At 37.1% G+C, this 15566-nt stretch overlaps 1 protein-coding gene across 1 annotated transcript in view; it reads right to left on the bottom strand.

Moving 5' to 3' along the window:
* Nucleotides 1-254: 254 nt before the first annotated feature.
* The window catches only part of LOC121419550 (fibroblast growth factor receptor 3-like), a 44108-nt gene continuing 28796 nt past the window's right edge, over nucleotides 255-15566 (bottom strand). Inside the window, exons 9-17 of the mRNA XM_041614005.1 lie at nucleotides 14313-14497; nucleotides 13531-13756; nucleotides 11653-11763; nucleotides 10232-10422; nucleotides 9637-9759; nucleotides 5548-5659; nucleotides 4991-5087; nucleotides 4075-4174; nucleotides 255-714 (exon numbers count right to left, since the gene is read on the bottom strand). Of these exons, the coding sequence (XP_041469939.1) occupies nucleotides 613-714; nucleotides 4075-4174; nucleotides 4991-5087; nucleotides 5548-5659; nucleotides 9637-9759; nucleotides 10232-10422; nucleotides 11653-11763; nucleotides 13531-13756; nucleotides 14313-14497 (1247 nt within the window). The 3' untranslated portion in view covers nucleotides 255-612. The remainder of the gene's footprint in view (nucleotides 715-4074; nucleotides 4175-4990; nucleotides 5088-5547; nucleotides 5660-9636; nucleotides 9760-10231; nucleotides 10423-11652; nucleotides 11764-13530; nucleotides 13757-14312; nucleotides 14498-15566) is intronic.

Below are 15566 nucleotides of genomic sequence, written 5' to 3' on the forward strand. Positions count from 1 at the left end.
TATTTTTTGATAACGATTAAGTTGTAATAGGTATAAATCTCTATGTTACAAAAGCACTGCTCATAATATGCAAGTACATTCAGAAATGTATAAAAATATAAAGTCTTGTAATAAAAGGTATTGACAAAAATGTAATAAAATGTGAAGTATTTCATTTAAAAAATATAACATGCATGCATAGCTTTGAAGTAAATTATTCCTACTGCTACAAAGTTTACTTCTATTTTGGGGCTATGTGTTGTGTTAGATTAGAAAAAAAGGCTAACTGACCGAAAAGAAGCATCTGTTTAAAAATTGCAAAAAATGCTAGGCCTTACTTGCATATCTCAGTCATGATCTGTATCATTATGAAGAAATATCACACACAGCAAATGAAAACATTATAAACTTGCTATATGTATAAATAATTTACTTGCAAACTTCTACAGATACACCTCACATGAATACTAAAATAAAAAACAGAAAAAGTAGAATTCAGCATATCAAAAACATATTTCATTATCATGATAAAAAATTGAGCACCCCTATTTACTACTTTGGAATGTTCCATATGATCATCATTCCACAGACATCTTGATTATCCTATTTCAGCTGGAGGGGTGTTTGTCATTATTACAGGTGAGAGAATCCCTCGTTGTCTTGTTCTCCGGTGTGTTGGTCTGGGTCAAGATATATGTAGTCATCACCATTGAAACTTGTCATCACAAGATAACCCTGTAAATAAAATACAATTAAAAGTGATTGAGGTGGCCATCAAGCAAATTTCATTCATTCGTTTATTGATTCCACTTTAAAACAAATATCATAATATACATAACAAATGTATTTATAAACATAGTGTATAAATGATCAAATTAAGTGTCTAACATAAGTATTTAAGCATAAGGTACACTACAAAATCTAAAAAAGGTGAGAAGCCTAAATAAAAAGCAGAGGTTGTAGAAAATTAGGCTCCGAATGGGGAAAAAATGTAAGTTGTTACTTTGAGCGAACAAATGTGGAAACGGAATACATATTAATTACATAGATTGTTTTACACAAAATATATCGAAAGGCATCAAAATACCAGAAAATGATGAAGTAGAAAAAAAATAAAAATAAAAATAGTAAGATAAAATGAAATTGGAAAACGACCAAAGAGACGGAGGGGGGGGGGTCAAGGGATGAATAATAGAAAGTAAAGAAAAATAAAAAAAAAACAATTATAATTATTATTTGCAGTCATCAGTACGATCCAGCATTGTACCTCTCTAAGAGGTATAACTTATAAATGGACATCAATGTATGAATATTCTATTTTAAATTATTATATTCTATCATCTGGCTTTATTTATAAACTAAGTTTTGATTGCAGATCGATAACTTTGAATTTGATTGCATAACATGCCATCATGTTTTGTCATTCTTTTAATGCAACAATAGCTGACCTTCGTGAGCATCAATTAACATATTTTCCTGTTTAAATTTGATTGCATAACATGCCATCATGTTTTGTCATTCTTTTAATGCAACAATAGCTGACCCTCATGGGCATCAATTAACATATTCTCCTTTCTAGATTTATTACTAGCTTTGACTGCAGAATGATATTTTCCTTAATTTGATTGCATAACATGCTATCATGTTCATTTTATTCTTTTAATTAGCATATTCACTTATCTGATTTCTTAATAAAACTCAGCTTTGATTGCAGGTTGATGACATGCTTGATTTATGTTGTTTGAAGGTTTGCATGGTGGCATGTACAATTGCTGATGTGGTTTACGGTACACCATGTGGAGTGTTATAGAAGCAGTGGATAGAAGAAGAGAAGGAAGTGGATAGGCGAGAAAGTGGAGATTTGAGAATAGAGTATTCTTTCTTGAGAATAGTCCTGAAAAGGACTGTAAACCAGAAGGAATGTTGAGTGAGAACAGCTTGAGTAGTAGAGCTGATGAGGAGATGCTGGCTTGCGTCGGCGAGTAGAGATGATTAGTAGAGAGAATGGGAAAGGAGCCACCTAATCACCAACATCCGGCACTGGAATACCAGAAGGGTCAGGGAAGCCATTGAGATACATCAACACAACACTGTGCCTCAAGACCCTGGCCTCCACATCAACAGCATCTGGCACCCAATCCTACGTCACCATCAAACTTCTAACCAATCCACAAACAACCAGCCGTCCACCGTCACTCCACCGAGCCCTCCTACCCAAAACAGCAGTCTGATTGCATCACCAACTCAACCAGGGACTCCGCCGACACACACACCACCGCCGCCGACACCTCGCTACAACCTCCGCCGACGACCCAACACCTCATCCGTACACCAGGCCACCCACTCACTCCCGCCGAAGCTCACCCGACGAGTCCGCCGACCAACACGCACAGAACGCCACCATTGATGTACACACCGCCGACACACACACACGCCGCCGTAACTCACGCCGCCGTCTACTCACCACGTCCGCATACGACGCCCACTCGTTTCCCGCCAAAACCGCCGACCCACACACAGAGCGCCACCTACGACGTCAGCCCGCCGTGACCGCCGGCCTAGAGCTTTCCCCCACGTCCGCACGCCATAAGTACCGCCGCACGCCGAGCGAACACTCACTCCTGAAGACGGACAGTCAACCTGTCCGAAACGTCGAGTCTCTCTACTACTCATCATCTCTACTCGCCGACGCAAGCCAGCATCTCCTCATCAGCTCTACTACTCAAGCTGTTCTCACTCAACATTCCTTCTGGTTTACAGTCCTTTTCAGGACTATTCTCAAGAAAGAATACTCTATTCTCAAATCTCCACTTTCTCGCCTATCCACTTCCTTCTCTTCTTCTATCCACTGCTTCTATAACACTCCACATGGTGTACCGTAAACCACATCAGCAATGCTTGATTTAAGTGCATAATATGCTATCACATTTCATCATTCTATGAATGCATCAACAGTGGACTTACCTAAGCCTTGGCTAATACATTCTCTAATCTTGCTTTATCAACCTATGCTTTGATTGCAGATTTATAACTCCTTTATTTGATTGCATAACATGCAATCATGTTGACATTACAGCTGACTCACCTGAGCATCAATTAATATATTCTCTTACATGTATCTGGCATAACTAATAAACTAAGCTTTGATCGCAGGTTGATAACTTCCTTTATTTGATTACATAACATGTCATTTTGTTACTTTTATTCTTTTAATGCAATGACAGTTGACTTAAGCATCAATTAACATATTCTCTTACCTGTTTTTATTAATAGCTTTGATTTCATTTTGATGACTTCCTTTATTTGATGCACAACAATTGATGCTATTTCTCTAATCTTGCTTTATTAAACTAAGCTTTGATTGAAGATTGATCACTTCCTTTATTTGACTGCATAGCATGCAATCATGATGACATTAAAGCTGACTCACCTGAACATCAATTAATAAATTCTCTTAGCTGGCATTAATGACAAACTAAGCTTTGATCACATGTTAATAACTTCCTTTATTTGATTACTTAACATGTCATCTGGTTCCTTTTATTTTTTTAACGCAATGACAGTTGACTGAGCTGAACATCAATTAAAATAATATTCTCTTATCTGATTTATCGATAATCTCAAGTTTGATTGCAGGTTGATGACATCCTTTATTTGATGGTATAACATGCCATCATGTTCCATCATTCTTTTGATGTAACAATAGCTCTCTTACCTGATCATCAATTAGCATATTCTCTTATCTAGCTTTATCTATAAACCAAGCTTTGATTGCAGGCTGATGAGATTGAACAACATGCAATAATTTTATGAATGCATCAATAGATGACTTACCTGGGCAAGGGCTAACATATTCTCTAATCTGGCTTTATCAATAAACAAGCTTTGATTGAAGTTTGATGACTTCCTTAATTTGACTGCACAACATGCAATCATTTTATGAATGCATTAATAGTTGACTTACCTGGGCAAGGGCTACCATATGCTTTAACCTGACTTTATCAATAAACTAAGCTTTGATTGAAGTTTGATGACTTCCTTTATTTGACTGCACAACATGCAATCATTTTATGAATGCACCGATAGATGACTTACCTGGGCATCGGCTAACATATTCTCTAATCTGGCTTTAACCTTGCTGAAGGTCGGTCTCTCATCAGGATCATAAGCCCAACATTCCTTCATTAAATCATATCTGGGGGTGTAACAAAACAGAGATGAAATCAATATGGCAGAAGTAATGCAACTACATGTATGTCAATGTCTATATCAGGCAAGCATAATTATGTACACTTCCACTCTTTCCACTCACTGAAATTTTGTTAGCGATTGAAAAAGTGTTGCCAGCTAGTATCCATTAAAAAAACACACATTTGAAAAACATGGAAAATACATGAAAAGTCATAAAAAATAAGACATAGGAAAATTATTTTTGATATTGCAACTTATTTTCATATTAGATTTACATAGAGAGCACCAAAGAATATCTGGGCTCTGTAATATAAAGGTTAGCGATCAATCGTACGCTTGGTTTTGACGACTGATTGTACATGTATATTTTGGTAAATGCAATCAATCATAGAAAAATGGCCCTTGGACCCAAAATTTTGATATTTGAACCTTTACCTTTTGATTCAGAGCAGAATTTTAATGGCCTGCATAAATTAAGGACAAATAACCATAATCAATGGAATAGTAGGCTTACAATTTTTGTTTTTATTTTTGAGCAATTTGGTTCTGACATGCACTTCCATAATGTTGAATAATTTTGTAGCCCGGGCGCCACAAATTTGGTCTAAAAAGTTGCATGGGACACGAAAGTAGAAATTCAGCGAGCAGCGTGGTAAAAAAAATTCAAATGGCAGATTTATCCTGAGAAATGTTGAGGGGAGGATCCTGCATAACCCCCCCCCCCCCCGGCCTATAAGGTTTAAGAAAAGATCACCATGAAACTGCTAGTAACTTACAAACAGATTTATGAAACACCCACCAGGTATATTAATATACTTACATATCTTGACTACAATGTTCAGGTCTAGGTAACCTGTACCCAGCGGAGATCTCCTTGACGACCTGCTTTGATGACATACCAGGGTATGGGTGAGATCCTGCACGAGAAATTAAAATCACATTTTTACCGTGTTTGATCATAAATTTACCATGAATAGTAAGAATGAAATCCCTTATTTTATTCAAGACCAAATAATTTGTAAATTGTTTAAGTTATAATAATAATAATACTACAGGTGCATTTACCCAGTGAAGCCGCTTCAGTTCTGAAAACTTTTCTCCCAGTGCGCCCTGCTATTATCATTACCCCGGCTTTAGCTGGCCTGCCTAGGCGCTCAAGCATTCAAGGAATTTCTTCCTATCGGGTTACCCATTCACCTCACCTGGGTTGAGTGCAGCACGATGTGGATAGATTTCTTGAAGGAAATTATGCCAGGATAGGAATTGGCAAGGATTCGAACTCATGACCTTCTGTTTCAAGGTCAGAAGACTAATCCACTGGGCCACAACGCTCCACTTATGTTTCGGTTAAGGTTAAAGAATCACATTTACGCTCACCTAATGTGACAATCTCCCATATAAGAATAGCGAATGACCAAACATCACTCTGGGAGGTGTATGAATTATGAAGCAAGGACTCTGGAGACATCCAGCGTACAGGAACACGACCCTATAGGTAAGAAGAGATAAGGGTTGGTTTAAAAAAAAGTGCTAAAAATATGAGCTCAGAGTATTTACTGGAAATTCACTTTTCTTCTGCAGGAATGTGAAAATTAACTGGTCTGCATAAGGACTGCATAAAATTATCAAATGATATAATAAAATGTAGATGCATAGCTAGGGCATCTTACAAAAAGTCTGTACTACATCTTTTGGCAGGAACCACACCAGAACCTCTCTCACACTGGCTAATGTACACTCCCATAATTTTTTTGATGATAGTATTAGAAATTTTTACCAGCTTGGCATTATAGCAAAAAGGTGTCCTGCCGTATTCATACAGGATTTACCGTAACATAAACATAAACAGATTTTACTAAAGGATCGTTGCAAGGACCGTCTTTCATGTCGCCAATTTATTATAATCTGCTGTAGGATACGTCTCTTTTACCTGTAAACACATTTTATTCAACCACTTAAAAATCAATGAAAACCGTTCACTAGGAATATTCTTTTTTAATGACAGAGCCGTTAAAACTAATCAACAACAACAACCGCCATTGAATAATATATTATATAAAAATCAATTTAAAAGTGAGCAGCACAAATGTTATAGTTTGCAATATTTCTTTTTTTTTTCAAAAATTAAATGTACCTTATTCAATGCATCTGATACATATATTACAAGATACAGCAATAACTACATCTGACTAGCTAGTGGTAAATTTATCAGCAAAGGTTAGCAAAATGATATAGTCGATTTGACATTTTCCGAACCTAGAAATGTTCTTTCCGATGAAGTTTTTTTCTTGATTCGTGTTCCTATGGGGTCCTAGAACAAATTCAGCTTGGTTGCCAAAAGTTGCCGTTTGGGCAATTTTGCTAATTTGCATAAATCCAAAATGGCCGCCAGATGCCATCTTGAAAACCTAACTTTTGAACCCCTGTCCACAAAATGATGAGTAATGACTCGTTTTAGGGGTTTAGAGATGTGTAGAACTGATTTCTGTAATCATTTTTGCAATATAAGGTCATCTTTAGGTCAAATCCAAGATGGCCGCCATATGCAATCTTGAAAAATTGACTTGCGTTCCCCTTGCCCCAGAATGACGAGTAATACCTCTATTTAGGGGTTTTGGGGTGTGCAGAATCCATTTCTGCTTTCTATTTTGCAATATAATGTCATCTTCAGGTCAAATCCAAGATGGCCGCCATATGACGCCATCTTGAAATATCAATTGTTGAACCCTTTGCCCCAGAATCATGAATAATAACTCTATTCATGAGTCATTAGGTATGTTGATTCAATTCATGTAGTTATTTTGCACAAAAGATAATCTTCAGATCAAATCCAAGATGGCCGCCAACCGCCATCTTGAAAAATTACTGTCTGAGGCTTATACGTGTTAGAACTAATGTAAAGGGATTTCAGTAAGAATACTCATTTCTTTTATTAATTCTCAAGTTCTTTTCAACATTAATTGCTCAACCTCGAATGAATCCTCTTTAGGTTTGGGCTATCCATTTCGAGTGTATTTTTTTAAGGTCCATTCATACCTTTGTACTGAAGAGGCTTTTAGGGTCTTATTTCAATTTGAAAGTGTTTTATCAATATTATTTTTCTAAATCAATGTGTCCAATGATTGGTAGGCATCAGTTCGCCTTAAAAGACGATGGTGTATAGCGCTAGGCCTTACATTTTCGAGAGTGACTATAGAGCTCCACTCTAGAGTGGCAGTCTCTAGAGCAAATTTTTACAGATGAAGGAGGATGGCGCTGAGACACGTTCATATATAGATGCTGCCCTAGCCTTCCTCCTAGGCCTTTGGTCTGCCAATTTAGCATTCCGATTATTTTCTGACGTCTTGACCCCTGTACTTAGTAGCTCTCCATAGAATGGATGGCGACTATCATCTACACCTTCATAAGTGTTAGTGTCTATGCCGGCAAGTTTTATGTCATATTTGCATGTGTCTTTAAAACGGAGGTGTGATCTATCGATGGGGTGAGACCAATCACACAGCTTACCTTACCTTGGCGAATCCAAGAAGGGATTCGCCAAGGTTTCATGGGGCAAAAATGCCCCAACCACCCGAGGTGCCTTTGACTAAGGAGTGAGAATAAGCTTTTGATGCCAGCACGTACGCTGAAGGGCCTCTGTATTTTTCACTTTGTCCTGCCATTTAACGTGCATGATACGTCCGAGGCAGCTGACATGGAAGGTGTTTAGCCACTTTTCTTGGTCGGCGTACTTTTTCCAGGACTTACTTCCGTGCAGGAGCTTGGCCATGACTGTGACAGATTTTACAATCCTGATGCTTATATGCTTGTCCTGTGAAAGGGGACAAGATACATATAGTCGGTCCAAGGTAGGTGAGGAGTCCACCATAACCACACGAGTGTGTGCTGTTGATATACATATCTGGAGGACAGTCGGTGTCTTGAGTCTATCAGGATTTCTGACTGTCTCAAAGTCTGATGGATGGTCCAAACCCCTTACATGCACAAGACAGGCAGCTGTTATGTATGACTAGGTCTTGTACTCCCACTTCTTGAGAGGCAGGGGCGACATCGTTTCCGTAAAACATTTCACGAATGAGAACAATCCTGACCATGGAACAGTCTTGGGGAGCCTATCTTCTGCAGGAGGCTAAAGAGTGCACTCCTGCTGACCAAGTCAATGGCTCTTGTCAGGAGGAAAAGTCCAATAATAATTATAAAGGAAGTTAATTATCAAATCAATTTTTTTGAAAAAAAAAGTACGGAGAAATCATTTTTTGATTCAAATAATACTTTTAAGTCATTTCACTGGAAAAGTATGGTTGCACAGAAATAAAAAAGGGATCAAAACTCCTGAAATCACAGCCCAAACTTTGAATGGTTTAATTCTAAAGTAAGCGGTTAACGACGAAATCTATCAACCATCTGACCATCTTAGACATGACTTGACCTCGAACTAAAAATGGAGTGATTAAAAGAAATGAATCATTCTCACTGAAATCCCCTTACATGAGCTCCAATACATAACAACAACCTTATTAGGGACAGCACTTCTTCAAGGTTCAATAGTCTCGGAAGTAGTTTTTTTTTTCTTAATATGGCGTTTAGTGGTCATGTTGGATTATTTTGACCTGGAGATGATCCTACATTGCAAAATTATGAACAGAAATTGAATAAACATACCAAATAACTCACGAAAAGAGGGATATTATTCATGATTCTGGGACAAGAACTTGAGAATTAATAAAAGAAATGAGTATCTTACTGAAATCCCTTTACATTAATTCTAACACGTATAAGCCTCAGACAGTAATTTTTCAAGATGGCGGTTGGCGGCCATCTTGGATTTTATCTGAAGATTATCCTTTGTGCAAAATAACTACATGAATTGAATCAACATACCTAATGACTCATGAATAGAGTTATTATGCATGATTCTGGGGCAAAGGGTTCAAAAATTGATATTTCAAGATGGTGTCATATGGCGGCCATCTTGGATTTGACCTGAAGATGACATTATATTGCAAAATAGAAAGCAGAAATGGATTCTGCACACCCCAAAACCCCTAAGTAGAGGTATTACTCGTCATTCTTGGGCAAGGGGAACAAAAGTCAATTTTTCAAGATTGCATATGGCGGCCATCTTGGATTTGACCTGAAGATGACCTTATATTGCAAAAATGATTACAGAAATCAGTTCTACACATCTCTAAACCCCTAAAACGAGTCATTACTCATCATTTTGTGGACAGGGGTTCAAAAGTTAGGTTTTCAAGATGGCATCTGGCGGCCATTTTGGATTTATGCAAATTAGCAAAATTGCCCAAACGGCAACTTTTGGCAACCAAGCTGAATTTGTTCTAGGACCCCTTAGGAACACGAATCAAGAAAAAAACTTCATCGGAAATAACATTTCTAGGTTGGTGTATTGAGCCGATGAGACTGTCAAATCGACTAATACTTCATTAAAGCCTTGAAGGAACTCACCTGTGATTTCATCTCGTAAGTCTGTCCGTCCTCCAAGTCTCTCGCAAGACCAAAATCAGACACCTTGCAGACCCACCCTTCTCCCAGAAGAATGTTCCTAGCAGCTAGATCACGATGGATGCACTGAAATAAAGAAGAAATATCACAGAGTTCATAATATCACATAAAACCCTATTGCAACCCTCACCATAAACTCTAACAGATTAGTTAAGAACCTGCAGAGGTGGATCCAATCCATCCCCAAAATTATTACAATTTAATGAATAAATATATGTATAAGTATGAATGAATGAATGGATAAGTGAGTGAGTGAGTGAATGAATGGATCAATCGATCAATCAATCAATCTAATGAATCATCCATCCATCAACCAATCAATGAATACATAAAACCAGAGAAATTAACAAGTGGAATGCCTCTGGCGGTCTCGCCTGCATCCCGCGATTCAATATAGTGAGTGAGTGAGCAAGCGAGTGAGTGAACGATCGAACAAACGAACGAATGAACGAATCCATCAATCGATCAATCAATCAACCAATCAATAACAAACTTATGAAACCAGACAACATAAAAATAGCAAAATTTTAAGACTTACTTGTCTAGAGGCTAGGTACTCCATTCCTCTCGCAATTTGAACACCAAAATTAAGAAGATCATTGGGTGGAATATCTTTCTGCTTCTTGAGGTACCGATATTCTTCAGCCATGGAATCCCCTGTCCTTATCTGTCTTAGGTAGCCCTGTAGATTACCATTCGGTAGGTATTCCATCAGGATGTACCAGGGATCTACAGAAGTGAAAATCAAGAATCAAAAATGATATTACAATATATGCATCAATAATAACATGGTTTGACAGAAAACCATCAAAATCCTAGGTATTTGAAGCCCTAATGACTGGCCTTAATGGCCCTCACAATGGTGATGGAAATTTGTAATGCTGGGCGTTATCTTTACATTATCGAAATTATGCGATATTGAAAATATATTGAATATTCGATAACGGTTTTATGATTATGTCGATATCTTGCTGTAATACGAAACGACCAAAATATTTTTGATTATCAAAAGTTAATCTCTGTTAGTTCATTGACCAAAATTCTGCTCTATGTTGTTTTTAACAAAATCAAAACCTAAGCTGGTTCCCAAATGCCCACTTTTCATTGACAGGCACAGATGAAAGCCTTCTTTTGAAGTTTCATGAAAGTATATAGAAGAAACAGTTTGGGCCACAATAGGAACTCAAAAGTCTTTAAATTTGGCCCCCATTTTCATCACATATTTCACAAAAAATCCTTTTCAAGAAACTACAAAATGTTTAGTCATTTTAAGCTATTGTTGGATCTAAAGTTTAAAATACTTAGACATGGGTTGGTAGTTGCCAGTCGCATATCCCGTCTAGCTATTATTATAGTAACCCCTCCCCCCCCCCCTGATTATATCTTATGTTCAGTTGGATTATATTTAAAATTCCTGAGAATTTCACGAATTCAACTTCTCCTACCCATATCGGTGCAGCATCCTAGAATATTGACAATATCTTGTCATTTTATCATGTTGCAGCTAAAAAAATGTAACATCTACAGTTTACAATCCTTAGACATGGTTTGGAATTCACAGTCGCACACCTTTATTATAGTAACCCCCCCCCCCCTATTGCGTTCTGGCCCAGTGGATTAGTCTCCAGACTTTGAAACCGAGCTAGGGTCGTGGGTTCAAATCCCAGCCATGGCGTAATTTCCTTCGGCAAGAAATTTATCCACATTGTGCTGCACTCGACCCAGGTGAGGTGAATGGGTACCCGGTAGGATTTATTCATTGAACGCTTTAGCGCCTATTAATATGGCGGCTCAGCTATAGCCAGGGTAATAATATGATACCAAGTATCAAAGCGCAGTTGAGTATATGCACATAGTAGCTGCGCTATATAGATGGACATATAATTATATCATTATCATGTTTAATGTTCACTTGGATTATAATTCCACAGAGAAGTTCACCAATTCAACTTTACTTACCCTCATCAGTGCAGCATCCTAGAATATTGACAATATTAGGATGAGGATCAAGAAACATAAAGAGACTAATCTCCTTGGATAAATCACTCTTATCATTCTCTGTGGCAGTATCTATGAGAAATCGGAAACAAGCAAGGATGATAGAGAGTCAGGATGAATTTATTGGCCCATATTCTTAACTCGGGTTTAGGTCAAACTCTGGTCTAAAGTTGTGGTGTAACTATGGAAAGCCAATTGTTACACAAATATCTAACAGTATAAACAGTACAGGTTTGATGTATTGGCTATCTGTCACTCAGTTAATTTAGAACTGTCTGGGAATAATAACTGAATTAATGCATTGCATGATGAAAGAGCACAGTGAACATTAGAAACATCCAATGTTAACATATTTTGCATTTTTGGCTTCCCATAAGTTAAGCACAGATTTAGGCCTTGGCTTTAATTAAACCGGACTTCACAAGCCGGATCGTTGTTGTTTTTTCACCAAATGTTTTACCATACACATTATGATGATTTGAAATCTAATATATGGACCTCCATCCTAAATCTTTCTTTCTTCTTCTTTAGTATACCTAATTCTAAAACTTTGCAAATGTCCATGGAAGTGTGCTATATCTGGAAAGAAGTGAGGCACTCTTTGTACTTCAGGGGAACTTCAGGGAAAAAATATGGAGATTTCAAGCTTTAATGTATGGTTCTTTTTTGGGCGGGGAGGGTGTGGGGTGGATCATATTACTGAACACTTTTCATATATTCTCTTATATTCTCAAATTACTTCCACCATAAATACACAAATGCCTACAAAATATAAGAGATACAAAATTTTCCCCAAAATCAACTTTCTTTTTTACAATATTAGTTTGCGATTGCACATGAAATGTTTTGGTCACTTGAAAATAGTATCGTATTGATTTACACACATTTTCTGGGGGAAAATATTGAAAACTTACTTTGAGAAAATGAAGACACTGAGAATGTGTTATTGAACAGTTTTGAAAAATATTTCTATTCAAATTCCTAATGGAATGAGGTTACAAACTTCTTAGCGTATGATACACGCATTCGGTAATACAAGGCTGGGGGGCATTTCATAAAGCTCTTTGTAAGAGTGACTTAAAGGGGAATGAAACCTTTGGAACAAATAGACTTGTGTAGAAACAGAAAAATCAAAGAATAAGAATAAAGAAAGTTTGAGAAAAATCGGACAAATAATGAGAAAGTTATGAGCATTTGAATATTGCAATCACTAATGCTATGGAGATCCTCCCATTGGCAATGCGACAAGGATGTGTGATGTCACTGATGAAAAACTTTCCCTTTGGTGGACTATAAAATACCCTCAAAATGTCTCTTTTTGCTTTTTCTAATGATGATACAAACTCTTTATCCATGATGTATTCTTAAAAAATATGTAATACATGCCCTCATGTAGAAAGAACACATGATCTATGGATAGATGTGATAAAAGAGGCAATTCAAGTGAAATATATACTAAAGTAATGGGGAGAGTTGTTCACAAGTGACACATCACACATCTTTGTCGCATTGCCAATTTGCTATCTCCATAGCATTAGTGATCGCAATATTCAAATGCTCATAACTTTCTCATTATTTGTCAGATTTTTCTCTAACTTTTGTTGATCTGTTTCTTTGATTTTTCTGTTTTCACACAAGCTATCTTGTTCCAATGGTTTCATTCTCCTTTAAAGAAAGACTTTGGATCCTTTCTTGTGATAAATAATATTCACCATTAAATGTACGTTGGTGATTATTTAGCGCGTACGCAAGGTTCATCAGTCATTTTTAAGGCCGTTCTTAACTAACAAACAGCTTTATGAAACGGCCCCCATGTCAGCAATATGATCAATCACATACCTTTTAATCTCTTCACAGCTACTATAGATTTCTCCTCCTTTGGTGAGATACCCATGGCTTCAGCTTTGTAGACGTCAGCGAACGATCCGCTTCCGAGCTTGTTCAGGAGAGTCAATCGATTGCGAGGGAACTCCATCTTGGTCTCATCCCGCATCTTTGAGATCCTGAGATTGGGGATTGCTGGCATGAGGGACTTGGCAGGGGATGGGGTGTAATCATGGGATCTCTGTACACATGAAAACAATGTGGGACTGAATCAAACGATCTGGATCATAAGAACACAAAAATAACTACGCGGGACTTTATCAAAGGATATGGATTACAAGTACATGAAAACACAATGTCCGACTGAATCGAATGATAAGGTGTCTTGAAAAATAAAGCTAAGGGATTAATAAAAAGAATCAACTGAATTATTGAATATAAAGTATTCTATTATGCTTAAACCTGGCCATTGCATTTTATGCTTGCATGCCAGTTGCATATTGCCCGGTTGCTGACAAACCCATTCGAACAACAACACAATGCAGTGAAACAAGCTAATAAAATGTTGATATGCAGATGATTGATGCAGAATGAGGCTTTGTACTCTAGACGGCTATTTAATGTTTTCTTTCAATGCCTTGGTGTTGATTTAACTCGCAAGAAAGAATCACCATTTAGTGCAAAGGTAGGTGGTAGTTTACAAACCACTTTAGGAAACACACAAAAGAATTGTTCTTTGTATTTCAAATTCCATTGAAACTGTAAAACTTCAACAAATAGAGAGCGCTGATTCTCACCCGCCTTCGCTGATTTCCGGGCCCCATTTCAAGACCAGTGAGCCTATCAGTATCATCAGTTCCGTTTCTACGGCAACAGCAGCAAGCGATAACAATAATGAGGACGATAACGACCACCCCTGCTGCGGCTGACCCAGCGATGATACTGATGGTTTGCTGAGAGAGACCGCTTGATGGTGGAGGACCTGAAAGAAATAAAAAAAAAATATCATAAACATAAAGAATAAAAAACACAGAAGCCGTCAGGGTTAGAGACAATAAAGAGCATATTTTAGTGGATTAAGAAATAACGTTGACCTCATATTGAGAGATGCTATAATTTTCGAGTTTTACCTATGCACATAAAATTTCTTAAAATTTTAAGATCTCAGAAAATAAACTATTCATCCATTAGATTTACAGAAAATGTCAGGTGAACAAAATTTACATAAATTATATGGGACTGAGCATGGAACTCAAAGACTGAATTTAGATTTATAATTTTTTTTTAAGTTCATATCAACATTGTTATTTTGAATTCATTATATATTATGACCATATCTTTTATTATGTTTTATCTATATCATATATGTAACACATTTTATACTAATGTATGCATTGTATTTTATTTTGGATGCAGGAATACATGTACAAGCAAACATTCAAACACCCAATGTCTAAATGTACATGTATAAGTTGTAATTACACAAAAATTATAAAGTTTATGAAATATGTACTTGTTTATTTCATGGAAAAATACCAAAATAAAAGCTAGGGACATACATCTACATTTCTATCTATCAACATTTCTGTCAAGCATCTTTCAAAGTAATATTTTACAATGGTGTTAGTATTAAAGTGTTATACTTAATTGTTAGCACCTCTACTACAAACACTAAGGCCTGGTCCCACTTGCCAACGGACACAAAACGTATTCATAATGGATGTACAGCGAACAAGCAAAATTTTGGGGTGGCTCTATCCGTTTTCATCCGCTCCAGACATTGGACAAAATGGGCGAACAATGATATCACAACGGATGGGTGAAACACGTATGCAAAGAGTACGCAACAGATACATGACGTTTTCCAATGGATGGCAAGATTCTTTTCCATTTTATATCTTCTCTGCATCCATAAGTGCAGTGGGACCAAGCCTTTAGGCAGGAGACTAGCGTACAAAGATGGGCCGGTTTCTAGTTCCATTTTGCGCATGATCAGAAGAACATTGAGGCCCCTATTCTGAAGTCAGGTTTAACTTTATAGACCACAGTGT

Source organism: Lytechinus variegatus, chromosome 8 (genome assembly GCF_018143015.1).
Source record: "Lytechinus variegatus isolate NC3 chromosome 8, Lvar_3.0, whole genome shotgun sequence".
NCBI classification, from domain to species: domain Eukaryota; kingdom Metazoa; phylum Echinodermata; class Echinoidea; order Temnopleuroida; family Toxopneustidae; genus Lytechinus; species Lytechinus variegatus.